General features: G+C 41.8%; 1 protein-coding gene across 2 annotated transcripts in view; it reads left to right on the plus strand.

The window, feature by feature from the left end:
* LOC127567501 (mucosa-associated lymphoid tissue lymphoma translocation protein 1-like) overlaps positions 1–23,332 on the plus strand; it is a 63,843-nt gene that overhangs the window by 37,097 nt on the left and 3,414 nt on the right. For both annotated transcript variants that reach the window (XM_052010467.1, XM_052010468.1), the window contains 4 exons: positions 4,153–4,280; positions 8,531–8,680; positions 14,339–14,496; positions 17,135–17,260. In XM_052010467.1, the coding sequence (XP_051866427.1) occupies positions 4,153–4,280; positions 8,531–8,680; positions 14,339–14,496; positions 17,135–17,260 (562 nt within the window). The remainder of the gene's footprint in view (positions 1–4,152; positions 4,281–8,530; positions 8,681–14,338; positions 14,497–17,134; positions 17,261–23,332) is intronic.

Genomic DNA, 23,332 nt, shown 5'->3' on the forward strand with positions numbered 1-23,332 from the left:
TGGGCAAATCAAAGTCAAAGTGATCCAAGTACCAGATAAGTCTCAATGTTGAGTCTTAGATTACTTAAAACCAACAAGTTAGAAGCAGAATGATGTGGAAATGGAAACTTAAGTCTTGTGATTACCAAATCTACTTACAAAGTGGTGATGATAGAAATCCAGAGAGTTCAGAAATAAAACACAGATTAGACTTTTGAATTTCAGTTTTTAATACTTCTGTTGCTCAAAAACATTGTTGAATTATGCTTGTGAATGCACAGCGGTATGGAGTTTCTGTTTCATTCCACTATTTTTCCAGCTCTAATCAGCAAACCAGCATAAAATGAAAGAATTTCAGGTTTCAAGTTGGGATAAGTCCATATTGATTTTCTGTGCTTTTTTTTCGAAGGTTGTTTTCAAAAGAATCTCACATAGCAATTTACTTGGGAGATGCAAATGTCATTGGCAAGGCCAGCATTTATTGCCCATCCTAATTGCCTTTGAGAGGCTGGTAGTAAAGTGCTGCAGTCCATATGGTGAAGATGCTCACACTGTGTTATTGGGTAGAGAGGTTCATCATTTTGACCCAGGGTCAATGAAGCCACAGTAAATTAGTTCCAAGCGAAGATGGTGAATGACTTGGAGCAAGGTGGTGGCTGTTCCATGCTCTTGCTGCCATGCCATCCAGCAGATTTGGGAGGTGTTGTTAAGGAACCCTCATCGAATTGATGTGGTGCATCCTGTGGATGGTATACAATGCGGCCAAAGTGAACTGGTGGTGGAGAGGGTAAACTTCTAATGTGTTTTTGATGCGTCAATTTAGATGGATAGATGTCATGTATGCTTATGCAGATTTAACCAGGTATTGCTCTTGCAATTTGTGTTATACTTGGCTGAATAAGATACCTGCTTCTAGGTCGAAGCTTTTACTACCGTATAGCCAACCCATGAGTGATGGAGGAGTAGAAAGAATCCCTGTGACTTTTATTCCATCATTCAGACAAAATGTGAAATGTCTGCTGTCACATCTAATGGGGAGAATGGCCAGGAAGGCCTGAACTAATATTAGGCAGGAGGCAGCCTATCAAATTTCTTTTGTCCCAGACTCAAAGGTGCCAGGGCTGTCGAGTGGCCTGCTTTTGCAAAAAAATAGAACCAGGAACATAATTCAACCCCTTATGCCTGCTCCATCTTTAAATAAGATCATGGTTGATTTTACCTCAGTGTGACTTTTCTGCATTAACCCCATGACCCTTGATTCCCTGAGAATCCAAAAATCTGTTTAAGTCTATCTTGAATATAGTCAGTGACAAAAGCTCCACAGCCCCCTTGGGAAGAGAATTCCAAAGATTCACTCTCCTCTGAGTGAAGAAATGTTGTCTGAAGGGCTAGTTCCTTTTGAGATTCTGTCCCTTGGTTCTAGACACCCCAGCCAGGGGAAGCATCATCCTAGACAAACAGCACCTCATATACCGCCTGGGTAGACTACAATCCAATGCTATAAACATTGAATTCTCCAACTTTAGGTAACCTGCTTCCCCTCTGAAACTTTCTCTCTCCTTCTGATCTATCCAAATGCTCCTACACACTTCCCATCTCACACCTTCTACAACCTCCCCCCAGACCCCATCTCCCAGTTTCTTTCCCTGCCCCCACCACTCCATCTACCCACCACCCACACAATCCTCTCACTGGGTCACCTCCCTTATTTGCTTCCATTTTCCAGCTTCCTTTCCTATCAGTTTCCATCATCTGCAGCCCTTTGTTGCCTCCACCTCTCACCTCCTAGCCTCTACTGCATTTTCATCCTTCCCTTCCCCACCTGCCAAGCACCCCTCTTCACCTGGATCCACCTATTGCATGCCAGCTCTTGCCCCATCCCTCCACCTCACCTCTTTAGACTGGCTATCTCCTCTCTAGTCCTTCAGGCCAGATGCAGGGTCTCAACGTGAAATGTTGACTGTCCATTTTCCTCTGCAGATGCTGCCTGACCCGCTGAGTTCCTCCAGCAGTTTGTTTTTTGCTCCAGATTCAAGCATCTGCCGTCTCTTTTGCCATCTTTATATCTACCTTGTCAAATCTTATAAGGATTTTGTCTGTTTCACTAAGAGTACCTCTCATTTTCCTGGACTCAAGAGAGTATAGACCTTGTCTGCTTAATTTCTCTTTACCTGATGCACTGTCTATCCCAGGAATCAATCGGGTGAACCTTTGCTGCACTCCTGTCATGTCCTTGCCCACTCACTTGATCTGTCTATATCCTCTTGAAGCATCTCTGCATCCACCTCATAGGCCATACTCCCAACTAGCTTTGAATCATCTGCAAACTTATATAGTCCCTTTAACACAATAAAACATCCCAAGATATTTCACACTATGCACACAATGGCAAAATTGTATTCTGAGGCAACAAAGGTGATATCAGGATAACTGATCAATCATTTGAACATAAAACAGTATAGCACAGCACAGGCCCTTCGGCCTACGATGTTGTGCCAAACTATATGAACACCTCTTCCATGATCAATCTAACCCTTCCCTCCTGCACAGACTATAACCCTCCATTTTTCTTTTAAATGGCCCTATTGTGTCAGCCTCCACAACCACCCCTGGTAGTGCGTTCCAGGCACCCACTGCTCTCTGTGTAAAGAACCTACCTCTAACATCTCCCCTGAACTTTCCTCCTCTGACCTTAAAAAGCTGTCCCCTGGTATTGGCTATTGCCGCCCTGGGGAAAAGGTGCTGCAGTCTACTCTATCTATGCCCTTCATAATCTTATACACCTCTATCAAGTCACCTCTCATCCTGCAACGCTCCAAAGAGAAAAGCCCCAGCTCGCTCAACCTTTCTATTGAACAGTTCCCCTATACAATGAGATGGACAATGACCTCACGATCTACCTTGTTGTGACCTCGCACCTTATTGCACTGCACTTTCCCCGTAGCTGTGACACTTTACTCTGTACTTTTATTGTTTTTACCTGTACTACATCAATGCACTCTGTACTGACTCAATGTAACTGCACTGTGTAATGAATTGACCTGTACGATCAGTTTGTAAGACAAGCTTTTCACTGTACCTTGGTACAAGTGAAAATAATAAACCAATACCAATACCAATACCTCTTCGCCCAACTCTGCATCCTGTCTATATCCTCTTGTAACCTATGACAACCTTCTACACTATTCACAACCCCTCCAACCTGTGTGTCATCCACAAACTTATTAACCCACCCCTCCACCCTCATCCAAGTCATTTGTAAAAATCAAAAAGAGCAGGGGTCCCAGAACAGATCCCTGTGGAACACCACTTGTCACCAACCTCCAGACAGGATACTCTTCATCTAAATTTAGTCAAAAGTTTGTAGCTTTTTAAGAGGGTCTCAGAGGCACAGTGTGGGGAGAGGGTAGAGAGATTATGGTGAGGATTCTAGAACATGAGACCTTGATAGCTGAAGGCAAAGCTGCCAGTGGTCGGATAAAGGAAATCGAAGAAACCACAGTAAGAGAGAGAAGCGAAGGAAAATGGCAAAAGTTGTATGTAAGTGAAAGCAAATAGAAAGAAAGACATGAGTTTGTTATTATAGTTTTTTGACTGGTTTGACAGACCCAGATTAAAAATGGAGTAGTTTGGCAGACCCAGATTAAAAAATTTTTGAGACACATTTAACCATATTTATATTCTTATTTATTGTTGAGGATTAGTAATGACAAACCAGCCTTGAATCACAGATGTGGGTCATCAAATGAGTAGAGTTTGCTTTGAGGGGAGGTTCAATATTCTGCTTGTTGTTTTGTCCATGAGGTATGAATTCTGATGTTAACCCTACTCTTCTTGTCAGAGCACAGCGAGAAAGTAGAGCTGGCCAAAGTGGCAGAATACAGGAAGTCTGCACTGCCTCAGCTTCATATTTGCAATTTTACCAAAATTAACATGATCATTTTAAGCAAAATAAAGTTGGAAAGGCAACATAGATAATTGATCCATCTACTTTTTCTGTATTTTCTACCCCCTTCCCTCACAGTGGAGAGTTATACAGTGGAATTGATAGAAGCTCAGCATTCTGCCCAATCTTTAGATCCAGCAATGTCTGTAATGTAAGCAGACCAAAGTGATGAAAGGAAAATGAACATTTGATTTGATGAATAAAATGCTTCTTTTCTACATCTCAAGGTGTCAGGGAGCAGAAGCCTTTGAAATTCAGCATTTTGGATTAGCAAATGGTATTTTTATGAAATTCCTGAAGGAACGTCTGCTGGAGGATGAAAAGATCACAGTAATGCTTGACAGAGTTGCAGAAGGTAATTGCTTTAATTTGATAACTTAGATTTTTTTTGTCAAAACATTATATTGGCTTTGCCATGCTTGAGTCTTCATACCAAGCAAATGAAATGACTGCACCTTGCCACCTACTTTGAGACAGTTGGTTGTGGGCTCAAGGTCTATCAAAGACCTGAGCATGTTATCTGGGCAGGAATTGGGTGTAATGTAAAGACAATTTTTACTTATCTCCTAAGCTAAAAGCCCATTTGCTTCTTGGATGTAGGCATTACATTAATTAAAGAAGTCCAGAAAGCTTTCTGGCCAATGCTCCTCCTTTAATCAACAGGAAAAAACAGATAGTTCATTCATCCAACAACTTCTTGACTGTACTGTGTCCATGCTGTGTTCACATCATAATTTCCCAAATGCATCAGTGCAAACATTTTCTTTTACTAGACAAATACTCCTAAGGTTTTTTTTCTGAGTAAAGTCCCCAATTTCATGATCCTTTCTACCAAATCAAAGCCATTCAATTAGTTCTGAGTTTTGTAGTACATAGAAACAAGCCATTCTCTTCAACCATTCCTTGCTGATGTTTGTAGAATCATACAGCATAGAAACAGACCATTTGGCCCACCATGTCATGCTGACCAATGTTCCACTCCAGCCTCCTCCTCTAACCGTATTACATATCAGCATAACAAGTTACAGATAGTGTCCAGGATATTTCGTGGCCATGGACTCAGTTGTCACCACATACATCTCATTCACCTCTGAGAGCTTTCATGTGTGATCCTACTCTAATCCATGATCTGCTGGTATTTACACGCACTACACTGTGGCTGAGTTATGTGTCAATAGTACAGACTTTATAGTAACCGTGTTGCTTGGAGTCGAGAAATGAATGATCAACACATCGAAACCCCTGCTTGTTGGTACATGGCTTGAGGCTTCTAGTGACATCCTCACCAGTCTTCTTGTTACTCCTCCATTACTGTAGGACTTTTATTTTGTCTAAAGGTAAAATCATTACAATGAATGGAATGGAAGTGAGAATGGCTTATGACTTGTAATTTCAAATGCACAGATTAGTGTACGAAGACATTAATGATTTCACACTAATCAGCTTAGACCCAGATATAGCCTTTGACCCCACAAGCTGTCTAGAATCAGTACTCAGTTCTCAGATGGTTGGAAGTCTTTGACACTCTCTTCTTCAAAAGGTGGTGAAAGTAGAGTCTTTGGCAGAGTGGATAGCTTCTTGGAGATACAAGAGGCTGCAGATGCTGGAATACGGAGCAACATGCTACAATCTGCTGGAGGAGTTCAGCAGGTTGAGCAGCAACTGTTGGGGGAAAAGGAATTGTTGACGATTGATCAGCAAGGGTGTGAAAGTTTACCAGAAGTGGGGGGGGGGGGAATGTAGAGTTGAGGTTAAAAGCAGATTAGCCATGATATTTAATGGTGAAGCAGGCTTGGCAAGGCAACAGCAAGAAACAGCAGAGAGTTGTGGACACAGCTCAACACGTCACAGAAACCAGCCTCCCCTCCATGGACTCTGTCTATACCTGTCGCTGCCTCAGTAAAGCAGCCATCATAATCAAAGACCCCACCCATCCCGGACATTATCTCTTCTCCCCTTTCCCATTAGACAGAAGATACAAAAGCCTGAAAGCATGTACCACCAGGCTCAAGGACAGCTCCTATTCCGCTGTTATAAGACTATTGAACGGTTCCCTAGTACGAAAAGATGGACTCTTGACCTTACAATCTACCTTGTTGTGACCCTGCACCTTATTGTTTACCTGCACTGCACTTTCTCTGTAGCCGTGACACTTTATTCTGCACTCTGTATTGTTTTACCTTGTACTACCTCAATGCACTGTGTAAGGAATTGATCTGTATGAACTGTACGCAAGACAAGTCTTTCTCTGTACCTCGGTACAAGTGACAATAATAAACCAAGGGATTTATTCCTCAAGGGGTTGAGTAGCTAATACGACTCTTGCTCCTAATTTATTTGTAACTGACAGCTGGAACTGACCTTGAGATATTGTGACAGCTGCTTGCAGAAGCTGTGTATCTGATTTTCTCAGGGTCTACTTTGACTCAAAAGCCTACTCATAAGGCAGTGAAACTATTTGACCCATAGCTAGGACAAGGTTATTAAAATGTAGGGCCTGCCCGTATCCAAGTGTGCTTACATGTCACAACTGGGGATCTTGACTGAGTTCCACTGAGAGTTCCATTTAGACAGGCACATGAACAGGGAGGGAATAGAGAGATACAGACCATGTGCAGGCAGATAGGATGAGTTAGATTGGCATCATGGTTGGCATAGACATGGTGAACCAAACAGCCTGTTCCAGTGCGAGACTTTTCTATGTTCTACGAGCTCAGATATCACGATGCTCATTGCAAATCTTGGTACAGAAAAGATAATGGAACAGTAATGGGACCAGACACTCACTGTCTCTTCATCTCGTTGACTCTATCTGGTGACTCAAACCCAAGGCAGGCTCAGTAAATACTTGCTAGTAACGTGTGTTGGAGCAAAGCACCATTTCATGAGTCGACTGATTTTATTCGCAGGGAAGAACTTCCATCCTATTAGCACTGTTACCTCCCAGCTCCAGTGATCTGGTTTTGATCCTGATTTCAGTGGCTGTCTGTTTTGAGTTCTCCCTGTGAATGCATGGATTTCCCCCAGGTGGTCTGGTTTTCTCCCACATGCCAACAATGCACTGGTTGGAAGAGGTTAATTGGCTCCTGTAAATTGCTCCCAGTCTAGGCAGGTGGCAGGAGAACTGGCAAGGGGGATTGGGGGAGTTGATGGGTATGCTGGAGGGAAAGTGGGATGAGTATAGATGGCTGTTTGATGGTCGGTACAGATGCAGTCAGCTGTAGAGCCTGTTTTCTTGCTGTATTTAGGTGCATTGCCCAGCCTTTGCAATGCCATTATAGCTAATCCTTCATTCTATTCACCAAAAGTAATTGCCTCCAGTGATACCACTGAAAAGATGGTGCTTACAGTCAAAACAAAGCAGCTCTCTCTGCAAGTAAGACCACATACAGATGTACATGGTACATAGAGAGATAAAGCAGGGAAACTGGCCCTTCAGCCCATCAAGTCCATGCTGACCATCAACCACCCATGTACACATTAAATTAATCCCACTTTTTATTCTCTCCACATTCTCATCAACACCCCACCCCCCAGGTTCTACCACTCATCTGCACACTAGGGGCAATTTGCAGTGGCCAAATAACCAACCAATCCGCACGTCTTTGGGATGTGGGAGGAAACCGGATGCATCCAGAGGAAACACAAGCAGTCACAGGAGCAACATGCAAACTCCATGTAGACAGCACCTGGGGTCAGGGTGGAACGTAGGTGCCTGAAGCTGTGTGGCAGCAGCTCAACAAGCTGCACTACTGTGCTGCCTAGAGGGGTGAAATGAATTGGTTGTTATATAGATTTGCTTTAACGTGCAGCCTGGGTAAAATAAAAATCGGAGAGGAAATATTTCTTTGCGAACAGTAGCATTCAAATGCAGACTGATTTAAAAAATCCAGGAAGCAAGCCCTACTACCACCAGCTATCCTTCTGATTGGCCCCAGTTATTTGGTTGCTACTACCCCATAAAAATCTCCCACAGTCTCTTTAACTGCTGCAATGCCATCCTCGTCTCTGCCTTTGCAACACCAGGATCCTGGTGCTCATATTACCCATAAATATGGGAATGGAGAAATGGAGGAGCAAAATTCCCACATCCCAGATCCAGCTGGCTACTGGAAATAAGGGAAGAAGTAGTGTTTAGGAAGTTTTGGATCGTTGGAGAAATGAAGGATTACAAGGAGGTTCCACAGTTCCGAAGTCCTGGCAAAGGGTTATATTATGTGATGGTGTAATGTGCTTTCATTTCAACAGAGTGAGGAAGCAATAAATCGAAAGAACATATTGGACGTGAAGCTTTAGAAGATAGAGCTTAAAATACCAGCCATATATCAAAACATCATTAACTTCCTAAAGGTGCACATGGGATCTTTGAAAATAATATGTTAAAAATGTGGAGCTTATTAGGTATTGTTGATTATGGTTTATTTTTATTTCACCTACCTCCTCGTTCTGATACAGATGAAAGGTTTCAGAATGCCAGCTCATTTTTCAGATGCTGGCTGTTTTGCTTATTTCCGGTATTTTATGATTTCATTACTGATTTCTTGTTTGTAGCGTTTGCAGTTTTTTTTCCCTCATTTTAATGTAATACTGGTGCTTTAATTCCAGATATGGGAAAATGTGATCTTACTAAAGGAAAGCAAGCTCTGGAAATTCGCAGTAGTCTGTGTGAGAAGAGAGCCTTGACAGACCCTATCCATTCGTCAGGCTGCTCTGCAGAATCACTGGCTCGAAACCTGCAGTGGGCCAAGGCTCACGGTAAAGTACTCCCACTATCTAGCATTGGCCTGGGGGGATGGTGGGAGGCAGTGGACTCAGGCTTGGCCACTGACTGCGGTAATTACTGTACAGTTATTTCAACCATGTAATAAACATGAAACCTGAGTCAGGGCAGGAATTCTGGCAATGCATGTCAGTGACTCAGGAGGGAGTGAGTGCTGAATTCACAAATCAGCTTTTCCAGCACAGCGTTTACATGTGATAAGAGTGTAACCTTAAGGCTTTGGGACTGAAATGTATGGGTGACAAATGATTTTCTTTCCCTTAATTTCAGTGAATAGAAAAAAAATGACTGAAAATTGCACAATGAAATTGAAAACTGATTTAATTCAAGGAAAATTGTGTACATAATCATTTCCAGGTGAAATCATCCCAGTCGGGAAATTTGACCAGACATTTCCACACAGAAAGTTATCCTTACTATCCAGCACAATTTCTGTGTCAGTGATGTAGAAGATGGCATCAGTCCCTCTGCAGCACTCCTTCTGGAGCCTTGCACTGGAATTTGGATTACATTGTTTAGATGCATCAGTCACTCCTGAGACAACATGGACTTAAAAATGCAGCACTGAATTGGGATCCCTTCAACAAAGTAAAATCTTATCTATATCCTTGAGCTCATCCTGGCATTAAAACAACCCTGCAACACCCCACACTACCAATCTCCACTCTGGCCTTAGACCCTGATCTGTGGTCCCTTACTCAGCGATTTCTACCCAACAACCTAGCTGCTGATTCCTTTCCTATGGCTACATCATGTCCCTGCTCCCAATCTCATTGCTGGAACATGCCAACTTCCCCTCTTGCCCAAACGTCAGGCTGATTTCTCCCACTCTCTCACCCTGTAAGTGCTGGGCCAATGCCCATCGACCAACAGGAGAAGACAGTCCAAACCCACCATACAGACCAGGAAGAATAAGCCAAAATGGCACCAATGCTGATAGGTATGTGATTTGAGGACACATTTTAGGATGCATTGTATTTTTTAGCATATGAAGGAAACACTGGTCTTTGCACCTGTATTCCCTGTATAGTCTCCCTCAGTGTGAATGTGAATTTGTAAAGCACTGCAAGTATCGTGAACTCAAGATGCTTGTCCGATGGTTATGTGTAGATACATATTTCCTCTTACATCTTTGTTTTATTAAGACAGATACGTAGGAATGGCAATGCTAAGACTGGAAGTACTTTCTACCTTTGGAGTTGGGGTTGGGAGTCCAGGAGGGGGGTTTTGAAGTATGAGCGGCCCTTGGGGGTGGTGGGGTAAGGGAGTCAAGGGTTGGGTTGTAAATTGGGGCCTTGAGGGACGTGGATCAGTGTCCAGAGAGATCGACAGAAGTTTGTGTAATATGGGGGTTGTGAATCAGGGCAAGGAAGGGGTTGATCAGAGCCTGGAGAGATAGTGGATCAGGGTCCAGAGTGGTTGTAACTCAGGGCCCATAACCATAATCTCAAAACATGCCAGTACCAAACTGAATTTCATGGGTGCAGCACTGAATAAAACAGCTCTTCACATCTGTATTTGTAGGCTGATGTATCTAAATAAAGCTTGTTACTGTAATTGCTACAAAAAGAGAAAGCATAGAAGTTTCTATGAACATTTATGAACCATAAGTTGATAATACCTCAAACTGTATTGGCAACACAGTGGCATAGCTATTAGAGCTGCTGCATCACAGCTCCAGTGACCTGGCTTCAATCCCAACTTCTGGTGCTGTCTGTGTGGGGCTTGCACATTCTCCAGGTGCTCCAGTTTCCCCTCACGTCCCAAAGATCTGCAGGTTGTTAGATTAATTGGCAATGGTAAATTGCTCCTCGTATGTAGGTGAATGGTAGAATCTGGGGAGAGTTCACAGGAATATGAGGAGAATAAAATGGGGTTAGGGTACAAGGGTGCTTAATGGTCAGTTTGGATTCATTGGGCTGAAGGACCTGTTTTCATTCCATATGAGTTTGACTCTGGCATTGCTGGGTCCAATTCCATTTTCGCAGGGTGTTAAAAGAAATATGTGTGAGCTACTGTCTCAAATATTTAATGGCTAATTATGTTCTGGATTGCATTCTGTGGACTGGAGGATAGTTTATGTTGTCTCAATAATCAAGAAGGATCAGAAATCAGATCCTGGTATTTATAGGCTTGTGCATTTGATGTTGGGTAAAGGAAAGTGGTTCCTCGTGTGACATCTCTTTTAAACTCCATTTCTGATTTATTAATTGGATCAAATTTATGTGAGGCAGTTACCCTAATGACTGGTAAAAGTAATTCTGTTGTAGTCTTACACATAAATTGCAAAATGATTTAGACAAGTTAATAGAGCCATATGTGATAAATGAAATCTAAAGTGGACAAAGAGAGTAGGTGCACTTGAGCAATATACATGATATGCAGATGAATCTATTAATGGAAAAAGAATTATTTAAAAATGATTATTATTGGTGTTTGAAGACACATAAGCAAGGAAAGTAAATTGCATTGAGTGCAAAGCAATGAATACTGTACTTAGACATGTTAAGGTTCTTGTGTTTGTAACTGAAGTGTTTTGGACTTCATTCTCCACATGCATTGAATAGAGTCATGCAACACAGAAACAGGACTTTCAGTCCTCCATATTCATGCTAGCCAACAAGTACCCATCTATAATCCATTTACCAGCACTTGCTCTACAATGCTTTAGTGATTCAAGTGTTCTTCTCAATAATTTTAAAAAATGTTGTGAAAGACTCTGTCTCACCTCAGGCCACGTGTTCCAGATTCCAACCACCTGGGTGAACAATATCTTTCTTAGATCCCCTCTTAACCTTTTACCCCTTGTCTTAAACCAATGCTCTTTAATTTTATACACCTGTGCTTCAGGGACAAATTTCTGCCTGTCTTAATTTTGTATACCTCAGTCAGATACCCCCATCAGTCTCCTCCCCTCCAAGAGAAAAAAACTTATCTATCCAGTGTCTCCTCATTAGTGAAAAGTTCCATCCCAGGCAATATCCTGCTGAATCTCCTCTGCACCTTCTCCAGTGAATCACATCCTTCCTACAGTGTGTCAACGAGAGGTACACACAGTTCTCCAGTTATGTTTTGTATTGAGCAGCTCCAGTGGATAAAACCTAATTATTGACTGGTCCCATGTGAGTAAATTAATTACTTCGGAAATGTGTTGCCTTCAAGGACATGAAGTTTTATAATTACGATGAGAAGGATTGAATGGGCTAGGATATTTAGAGAATGTTAGGATGGTATTCTTTTGTTTATTTCTTAATCTCAACACACACTGTTTATCCACCAACATTGTCCTTGCTAATCTAAGTATATTCCGGTCTGACACTGTCTTGATTTTACAGTTCTCATCCTTACTTATGAATCGTCCTATGGACTTTGTGCTTCTCTACCGCTGTGACCTCCCCAGTTCTACAACCTTCCAAGTCCCACAAGTACTCCATTTCAGGCTTCAGTGATTAGGATGAGAGGACCAAATGTAATATATCCAGGTTTGCTAATGATACAAAGCTGGGTGCCACTGTTGGTTGTGTGGAGGATGCATGGAAGCTGCACTGGGAAATGCTGAATGAATGGGTAATGTCAGGGTAGATGGAATGTAAATGGGAAAACATATGGGAAGAAAAATGTAGTATTTTTAAATAGTGACAAATTTAGAGTTGGAGTCATTCCAACCATCAAGCACCCATTTACACTAATCCTACATTAATCCCATTTAATTTTTACCACATTCTCATCAATTTAAACCTCACCCTCAACTCTCCAAGAGATCCTATCACTTGCTTACACACTAGTGGCCAATTAACCTACCAACCCACACATCTTTGGATATGGAAGGAAGCTGGAGGACCTGGGGGAAACACAAATGGCCACAGAGAGAACATGCAATCTCCACCCAGATGGCACCCAAAAACAGCACTCAATCTGGGTTGTTGGACCTGTGAGGCATCAGCCCTACTAGGTTTACCTTTGCGCCGTCCTCAGAGTTCTTTAAAGTGTTAGAGTACAAAGGGTCCCGGGTGGCCTTGTGTACGAATCACTGTTAACATGCAAGAAATTAGGAGGGCAAATGATACATTGGCCTTCATTGTGTTGGAGAGTAAAGATGGAGCAAAAAGATCCAAACTGCTGGAATAACTCAGCGGGTCAGGCAGCATCTGTGGAGGCAGAGGGATGGTCGATGTTTTAGGTCAAGACTCTACATCAGGACACCGTATCATTTCTGATACAGGGGTTCGAGCCAAGATGTCGACCATCCCTCTGCTTCCACAGATGCTGCCTGACCCGCTGAGTTCCTCCAGCAATTTGTGTTTTATGCTCCAGTTTACAGCATCTGCAGTCTCTTGTGTTTTGCGAGTAAAGATGTCTTACTGCTATTATCTCGTGAACTGTTAAGACTGCACTTGCAATAGTGTGCAAGGGTTTTGACCCCTGCCTGAGAAAGGATATACTTACAATGGAGCAAGTGCAACAAAGTTTCACTTGATTGTTTCCTGGATTGGGTGATTGTCTTTTGTGGAGACATTAAGCTGACAGGGCCTGTACTCTCTTGAGTTTAGAAGAGTGAGTGGTAATCACAGTGAAACATATGAAATTGTCACAGGGCTTGAAAGGTTAGATGCAGGAATGATGCTTTTGGTCAGTCTGCTTAGGGCCAGGGGTTGCAGACTCAAAATAAAAAAAGGCCTTTCAACGCTGAAATATTAAGAAATTTCTACACCCAGAGGGTAGTGAATCTTTGAAATTCTCTCCCCAGGATGACAGTGGAGGTTCAGTTACCAAGTAAAATCCAAACAGAGACTGATAGATTTTTGTATTTTAAGAGAATCAAGAGATATGTGGTTAGTGCAGGCAATGAGGTAAACGATCAGATATAATTGTATTGAATTTCAGAGAAGTGATGAGGGACTCAATGGCCTATTCTTGCTTCTGTTTCTTATGTTCTTGTGTGCCTTGATTATTTTTTAATCTCTCCACATTGGTGGTTTTGCCTTGCCTCATCTCTCAACTCAAGAATGGCACAGAGGGATATGGAATTAATGCAGGTGAGTGGGTTAAGTATAGATAGACATGATGGTCGACACAGAGACACAAAGAGTCAAAGGGTCTGTCCCTATGTTATACAATTCTATGACTCCAATTCCCTCACTAAAACTCTGCACTCCTCTTCCTCTCTCCCTCCTCTTTTAAGGCTCTAATTAAAACCCATCTCTTTTACTGATCTTTTGGTCACCTGTCCTAATATCTTCATGGATCTCCTGTGAAACACTTTGGGATGTTTCATTACACTCTTGTTTTTGCTGTTGCACTGCCATCACCTCTCATTCTTCTAAACTCGAGGCATTTAAAATCAGGGAAGGAATTAGTTTAGATTAATTTAGACATATTTTAGTTTTGTAGAAGTCACCACTTCTTGAAACAAATTGCCAAAATCTGCAATGGGTAAGGATTTGCTAGAACTTTTTTAAAAGGAGGCACGAAACACATGCAATGAGTTTGCTGAGGTTGAGATAAGAATAGTAGACTTTGACAGTGCCTTGGAATTTTGTCTGTTTTCTTAAGAGTTAGGGTGGCATTACATTTGGTGTAATCAAAAAGCAGGTGCACTGTCTCAGAGCCATCTCATATTTATGTATTTTCAGAACTACCTGAAAGTATGTGGCTTGAATTTGAATGTGGTGTCCAAATTCAACTTGGTTTTGCTGCTGAGTTCTCAAATGTCATGATAATTTACACGCGGATTGTGAAGAAACCGAAGGAAATTATGATGTGTGAAGCTTACGTCACGGATTTTCCACCGGTAAAACTTCCTTCCTTTCTCCTAAAGTGATTGCTGAAATTCACCAACATAGTTTAAGAATCTCAGATGCCAAGAAATTCAATAGTGTAATGCTGTTTTATTTTATATACCATGCGGTTGAAAAGCAAATTACCCCAAAGTCAAGTACGATAATAACATGGTTAAAACTGGTGGAGTGAGAAGAGACACTTCACCCACTTTGGATCTATGAGAGGTAACTTGGATTATTTTCTCAATGGCAAGAAACTTTTTGTTGTGTAAGAGCAAAAGCTTTGGGTGCCCATGTATGCACATCACTTGGACAGATAGAATAATTAATCAAGAGGGCGAATAACTCTTAATAACTTTCAAGAGCCTTGAAATTCAAAAGTTAGAGGAACTTTGTTGAGTTTCCTTATGTGCATTTCAGAAAATCAAGTGGAGATTGGCAAGAATTTTTGTCTGATAAATCAGAGCAGGAAAATTGTGGGCTGTTCTGTGATTTCCAGTATGCATGACTGGGGTTCAAGCACTCCTGCTGATAACCTGGATTGAGAAATTTGCTTCTTTTAATGTTCTGTGTTGTATTTGTGAGATTATTTGTTAACACACCAATCTAACATATACCTTGGTAGTGCTTAACTTAATACCAAAGATCACCATGTTTAATATCTGGGATAAAGCATTTGAATGTGGGCATACATGGTACTCATTACGAAGTCTAGGGCTAAGTCATTTTTCAGGACCAACATCACAGCATGACAGCAGAGAATTTTAACATGACCATATCTTATAAATGTAATAATTCACAGCTGCATTTGTATCTTAAATATCTTAAAATAGCAGATGTGGTTTTTAAATCCATAGTAAGTCAAATCTTGGGTCATGTTTACCTTTCAAGTCCCTCCATATGTTAAGCTGGCCGTATCAGCTGGATGCTTGAGCTAAATGCTGTGCAGTAAAGGCATGCCTCACCAGCAGGATTTGGCAACAAGCCACTTCAGTTCAGATTTTCCACACTATCTAGATGTATTCATCTGCCCCCCCACCCATTTATTGAACCAATATAGAGTGGAGAGGTTGGAGGAGAAGCAAAATACGTAAAATATAAAGTTGAAATGAAAAGAGATGCAATACCTGCCCTTATATCTCTTCACTTCCCACTGCCAAAGTCCCCAACAATTGATTTCATTTGAATCAGTGATTTGTTTGCACTTCCTTTAACTAAGAATATGGTGTTGTTTGCTAATGATATAGTCTCCTGTACACTGGGGAGACCAAATGCAGATTGAGTTGCCACATGGTAGAATACCTCCATTCAATGTATAAGTGTGCTGCTGCTGTCAAGGTTACTGCTGCCACCTTACAGCTCCAGGGATCTGAGTTTGGGCACTGTCTGTGTATGTTCTCTGCATGACCACATGGCTTTTCTCCAGATGCTCCACTTTCCTCCCACATCCCAAAGTTGCACTGATAGGTTAATTGGCTATGATAATTTACCCTTTATTGTAGGTTCATTCCAAAAAGAATCAAAGGGGAATTGATGGGCATGTGTGACAGAGAATAAGATGATATCTTTAGTAGTCACATGTACATCGAAACACACAGTGAAATAATCTTTTTGCGTGGAATATTCTGGGGCAGCCTGCAAGTGTCGTCACGCTTCTGGCGCCAATATATCATGCCCACAACTTCCTAACTCATACATTTTTGGAATGTGGGAGGAAACCAGAGCACCCGGAGGAAACCCACGCAGAAATATCGGGGGGGGGGGGGGGGGGTGTTATTGGACCAATGAGATTGTTCTCCTGGGAGCTGGCTTGGGCCTGATAGACTGAATGTCAACCTGTCTTGTTATATGTATAAGAAAGAAGGTGTGACCCTGAGATTCCATTGATTCTCACTTTAATTTTCCATCATGCTCTCACTGTCCTTGGCCTTTTACAAAGTTCAATGTAATCTCCACAAACAACACATCACCTTTCAAACACAATAATAAGCATTTTTGACAATTCTATTCACAATCTCAGCAGTACTTGAAAATTGCTTTTGATCAATTGCATTGTCTTCTCCTCTAGGCTCTTGTTACCTTACAGTATCAACCTTCTTGTCATTTGATCTTTCCTGCCTTCCACCCTAGCCTTATATTCCAGCTTCCCCTAGCCCTCTTTCTCTGAATCTTAATACCTGTATCTGACTATTCTTAGTTCTGATAAAAGGTCATCAACTTTAAATGCTAACTTTGTTCTTGCCTTTGCACATGTCGCTTGACTTACTGTTTTTAGCATTTTTTGTTTGTATTTCAGAACCATAGAATTTTGCCTTTCACCTAAAAGAAAATTTAATTCACTGTTCTCAAGTTTCCCTCTCAAAAAGATCTTAACCCACTTTCTGCTTTCAATATTTGTTTGTAATCCCACAACACTCCAGGGGATGTAATCTTATTCTTTATTTCTTATCGCAGACAGGCGATAATCAAACTTCAGGCAGATAAAGTAATAATAGTTTAATAAACTTCTCTGTTTATCTTTGTAATTAAAACTGAACATGAAACTAATGAAGGGAAAAAATGTAAATGGTAACTGATGTTACATTTCTTCATGCCGAGCCAAGAAACCATAACTTTGTCAATATACAATTTTTTTGTTGTTGTGAACAGGACCTGGACATAGATCCGAAAAAGACGAACAAAGGAACACCAGAAGAAACAGGCAGCTATCTACTCTCTAAGGATTTACCAGAGCAGTGTCTATACACTAGACTGAGTGCCCTGCAGAAATTAAAGGTAAAGATTCCAAATGCTGATTCCATTCAGAACAAAACTCTCAATTTAGGTCGAGATGGTAGATCACTAGGAGTTGGAACCATTGAAATAGGAAGCACTACCTCATTTCCTCATTCCTCTGTCCTGCTCTCTTCTGATGCTACGATGTGCAGTTAATTATTTCTAAGCATTGCCTGTGGGGGATCTGTGTTGGTCAGAAATCAGCTGCATGAGTACTTGGACAAGTGATAGTTCAGGCTGTTTTGTTTATAGAGTCACAGAGAGGTACAGCATGGAAAGAGGCCTCTTCAGCCACCAAGTCCATGCTAACCATCAAGTACCTGTTTTTACACTAATCTCATCCACTAATCCTACTCCATGTCATTCTCCCCATATTCTCATCAAACCCCACCACCCAAGATCCTTCCACTCACCTGCCACACTAAGAGCGATTTACAGGGGTCAACTAACCTGCCAACCAACATGTTTTCAGCATGTAGGAGGAAACCAGAGCACTCAGAGGAAACGCACATGGTTACAGAGAGAACGTGCAAACTTCGCTGAGTCAGCACTAGGGGTCAGCATTGAACCTGCGTCACTGGAGCTTTGAGACAGTAATTCTACTCACCGCACCACTGTGCCACTCCCAAATTTACTTTTGCATTATCTTTCTGACCCACAGGTTTGTGTGCCAACTGTTGTAATTCTCTTTCCCCTCAGCACCATCATTCTCATTGTGACTTCCCAGTGGAACTTCCCTTTCAGAAGAGTTTAAAAGAAGCAGAAACTTAACGACAACTCGTATTCATTGAACATCAGTAAAGTAGTAAAACATTCTATGTTGCTTTGCAGAGTGTTTTCAGGCAAAATTCACATCAAGCCACAAAAGGAGATAGGAGATAGGTGACAAAAACTTTATAAATCAAAGAATGGTAACAGAACAGAAGGACACTCATGCAGCACCAAAGTAGGCCCTTCGGACAACTGACTGCCCTGATGATCAAGCCTCCATTTACTCCATTCTTACACAATTCCATTTTATTCTTGCCACATTCCTATCAATAGATTGTACCATCAACTAGCCCTTGGGGTTTGTGCTGGCTCCCTGTAAGAGAAATTCAGCTAGTCTCATCCCTCGATCTTTCCCAATCCCCATGTATGTTTTTCTTTCAAGTACTGATCCAAATCCCTTTCAAAAACCATGATTGAATCTCTGTCCTACACCCAGCCAGTCACTCGCACTGTGGTTTTCCCTCATGCCACCTTTGATTCTTTTGCCAACCACCTTAATTCTGTTAATGAGTTAAGTTTTAAGCATGTTCTTAAAGGAATAATGGTGAGGTTTACCGAGTGAGTTCCAGAGCTTGGATCTGAGGCATTACCAAAGATGGTGATATCATGGAAATAGGGTTGCACACAGAAATTGAAGAATGCAGAAATGTTAGAGGTTTGCAGGGATGAATGAGATATCAAAGGAAGGAGAAAAGCCATTGAGGTATGTAACATTAGAATGAATATTCTAAATATGAGGCATTGCCAGGTGGGGTGTTAATTCAGGTAAGTTGGTATCAGGATGTCAGGCAGGTGGGGGCTCTGCTGTCATCCAGCAGTGTAGTTGCTTTAGCCTATTTTACCATTCAGTCTGAACACTTGCAGTCCATACTTCATCAACACTGACAGGTCTTTGCTCCACATCTGTTGATCACTGAGTTGAAAATGTCAATTGACCCAACATACACACCCTTCTAGGGAACAAGTTCCATATTTCCATAGCTAAAGGCTGCTGTGTGGAGTGTATAACCTGTCTATTAGAGAATTAACTTTGTGCAACAAAGAAAATAGGACTGAGATTCAATTTTAGATTTTTCCAATGAATTTTTCAAGCTGCTAAGGTACTTCTGTTGTATTTTATATTTCAAACAAAATGGAACACATCCTGACCCACCATTATAATTCAGTTTAGATTCAGGAATAGAGGCGTACTTCCTATGCAACCATTTTAGCCTTAATGCCCCTTCTGCAGTTATGTCACCTGGTTTACTCCAACTGGCTGCATTTAAAATAAGTGTGCTTTGAACTGGGTCATAGATATCTGAAACTAAAATATTGCAGAAACAATATTTCACTCATTCCTTAACAATATTGTCCTGTACTTGTAAATGTTTCGTTAACCAAACATAAACAAAATGACAAGCTGACATTTCCTTTAATAGATTCAGAGATCTCATGCCATTGGAATGGACGTAGCTGTGCATGTCACTCTTTTGCCAATACTTTTTCACTGGTGTTTTCCTAGGTGCTGTTACATCTAAGAAATTTTTAACCTTTCCACTATGACATAGAGGTTACATTCACCCTTCATGCTTGTTGCTCCAATTGTATGTGGAAAATTGTCTGGATTTGTCACACTACAAAAAAAAACTGCATTTATATGAGCACTTTTCAGAATATCAGGATGTCCCAAAACTCCTTGGAGCCAATAAAGTACCTTTCAAAGTGTAGTCACATTTTTATAGAGAGGAAACGTGGCCAACTTAGATACAGCAAGAAATAAAAAGAGAAATTGCTAGAAAATTGCTCGACCTGCTAGAAATTGCAGGTCGAGCAGCATCTGTGGAAAAAGAAACAAAGTAGCATATCAGGTCGAAGACTTTTTTGATATGTCTTTATTTCAGATTTCTAGTAGCTGCAGCTTTCTTTAAATTACATGCAGCAAGCTCCCACAAAAGCAATGTGACAATGATTAGATAATCTGCTTTAGATGAAGATGATGAGGGACAAAAGAATTAAGATACAGAAATGCCTGAACTGATCTGATAGGGAGAACAAAATCTGAATGAACTACTCCGCTTACTTTCCTATTGTTGCTTTGCTGTCCTGTTATGGGCTGAATGCCTGTCTGAAACCAGCGGGCACTTCAGTCTATTATCGATCAAGGATATGCCAATCTTGCATATTACACCAAAACCTGCTATCCACTGACATTATCTGTAGATCCACATGCACATGAGGTCAGATGTGTATTATTGGGAATGGTGGTAAATACAGTGTGTGCCTCCAAACCCCTCTCTGGTGATGTTCGGTGAATCCTATTTGCCATGAGATGGATTGCATTTTATGGCAAGTAGTGAAGTAGCAATAGTTGATGTGCAGCTGGAGCCTGGATCAGGATTGGGTGCACCAGGGGTGGGAGGGGAGGTAGGTTTGCTGTCAGAACCGGGGTCTGGAGTGTGAGCCAGGTGTGTGACTGGAGCCGGGGTCAGGGTTATGAGTATGTTCGCAGCCAGAGCTGAGGTAAGTCCTTGTACATTTCAGCTATTTTTGGTAAGCTGAAACATACATACTGAAACTTGCATAGAGGTTGTTATACTCATGGAGGAATTGACCATGGTATGTCATTGCATTCTAAGTGTCATGCCACTGGTCTTGATGCTATCCATGGTTCTTGTACCTGCGGGAAGTCTGTGCCTGTATCCCCCTAAGTAAGGAGGGCTTAGTATATATCTCAGAATTGATACCACAGAGGCATAGCAGATAGCTCTGCTGCCTCACAGTTCTAGAAACCCATGTTCGATCATGATCTGCGGTCCTATTTATGTAGAGCTTGCATGTTCTCTCTGTGACCGCATGGTCTCCCCTGGGTGCCCCAGTTTCTTCTCATGTACCAAAGACATGGAGGTTGGTCAGTTCGTTGGCCAAGGTAAATTGCCCCAGTGTAGGTGGGTGGAAGGAGAATCAGGGTGGAGTTGATGGCGTGTGAGGCTGAATAAGCTTCAGAGAAATAAATGGGGGCATGGGACCGATGTGATTGCTCTTTGAATCGATGTAGAGTCGATGGGCCAAATGGCATCCTTCAATGTTAGAAGAGAATATAGTATGAAATCTCACAAATGGGAGCAAAGACATTGATTACTCCCATATGAAAGGAGCATTCCAGGATTGTGAGGTGGTGGTAAGTTCACTGGAGGACAACATACCAGAAATTCGAGAGAGTCAGGGGCAGAAGTGAGTGTAGTCGTTATTACTAAGGAGAAGGTGCTTGGGAAGCTGAAAGGTCTGAAGGTGGATGAGTCACCTGGACCAGATGGATTACATCCCACGGTTGTGAAAGTGCTGAAGAGATTGTGGCGGCATTAGTAGTGATCCTTCAAGAATCACTAGAGTGAGGAATGATTCCAGAGGATTGGAAAATCGCAAATGCCACTCCACTCTTTAAGAAGGGAGGGAAGCAAAAGACAGGAAATTATCAGCCAGTTAGCCTGACTTTAGTGGTTGGTAAGATGTTAGAATCCATTATTAAGGATGAGGTTTCGGGATACTTGGAAGCACATGATAAAATAGGCCAAAGTCAGCATGGTCTCCTTAAGGGGAAATCTTGCCTTACAAATCTGTTGGAATTCTTTGAGGAAGTAACAGGCAGGAAAGACAAAGGAGAGTCAGTGGATGTTGTTTACTTGGATTTTCAGAAGGCCTTTGACAAGGTGCCGCACATGAGGCTGCTAAACAAGATAGGAACCCATGGTATTACAGGAAAAGTACTAGTATGGACAGAAAATTGGCTGACTGGCTGAAGGGAAAGAGTGGGATTAAAGGGGGCCTTTTCTGGTTGGCTGCCAATGACTAGTGGTTTTCGCAGGGGTTGGTGTTGGGTCCGCTACTGTTCATGTTATATATTAATGATCTGGATGACAGAATTGAGGGCTTTGTGGCCAAGTTCGTGGATGATACAAAGGTAGGTGGAGGGGCAGGTAGTGTTGAGGAAGCAGGGAGTCTGCAGGAGGACTTGGACAGGTTGGGAGAATGGGCAAAGAAGTGGCAGATGGAATACAGTATAGGGAAGCATATGGTCATGCACTTTGGTAAAAGGAATAAAGGCATAGACTATTTTCTAAATGGGGAGAGAATTCAGAAATTGGAGGTGCAAAGGGACTTGGGAGCCCTCGTGCAGGATTCCCTGAAGATTAACTTGCAGGTTGAGTCGGTGGTAAGGAAGGCAAATGCAATGTTAGCATTCATTTCGAGTGGACTAGAATATAAAAGCAAGGATGTAATGCTGAGGCTTTAAGGCATTGGTCAGACCACATCTGGAGTATTATGAGCAGTTTTTGGCCCCATATCTAAGGAAGGATGTGCTGACGTTGGATAAGGTCCAGAGGATGTTACAATAATGATCCCAAGAATGAAAGGGTTAACGTATGAGGAGCATTTGATGGCTCTGGGCCTGTACTCACTGGAGTTTAGAAAGATGAGAGGGGAATCTCATTGAAACTTACCAAATATTGAAAGAGCTGGATAGAGTGGACGTGGAGAGGATGTTTCCAGTAGTGGAAAAGTCTAGGACCAGAGGGCACAGCCTCAGAATAGAAGGATGTCCCTTTTAGAACAGAGATGAGGAGGAATTTCTTCGCTAGAGGGTGGTGAATCTGTGGAATTCATTGCCATAGACGGCTGTGGAGGCCAAGTCATTTGGTATATTTAAAGCGGAGGATGATAGGCCCTTGATTAGTAAGGGTGTCAAAGGTTATGGGGAGCAGGCAGGAGAATGGGGTTGAGAGGGAAAAATAAATCAGCCATGATTGAATGGCAGAGCAGACTCAATGGGCCAAATGGCTTAATTCTGCTCCTATGTCTTATGGTCTAGGACATGGGAAGTATGCAGTGTATATTAAAGTGACTGTATTTCAGGCATCTCCTAGCTGTTTCTTTTTCTCTCTAACCCTTTTTTAAGTTATTGGAACTAAAAATTAGGAGACATGTAAAATGTGCTTCCAGTTCCCAAACATCTAATTTACAACAATGGCACAGTCAAATGATTCTTTTTGAGTGCAAATGTCACTCTTTATATCTGAATTCAAACATCTGTTTTCCTGTCCACAATGTCGTCAACTGAGCTGTAACAACTAGAACCCAGGGTCACCTTTAACAAGTTGAAAAACGTGACTCATCACGAGCAATTGAGCAATTTTCCATTTTGGAATATAGTGTAATCACTTATTCACACAGTGATCCTTTTAGGGGGCCTGTATATTACATTGGTAGATTACATAACAGAGGTAAATGAGATTTCAGCCAGCCTTTTGCAAAGTTAGAGCC

The sequence above is a fragment of the Pristis pectinata genome, chromosome 2 (assembly GCF_009764475.1).
Source record: "Pristis pectinata isolate sPriPec2 chromosome 2, sPriPec2.1.pri, whole genome shotgun sequence".
Lineage (NCBI taxonomy): Eukaryota > Metazoa > Chordata > Chondrichthyes > Rhinopristiformes > Pristidae > Pristis > Pristis pectinata.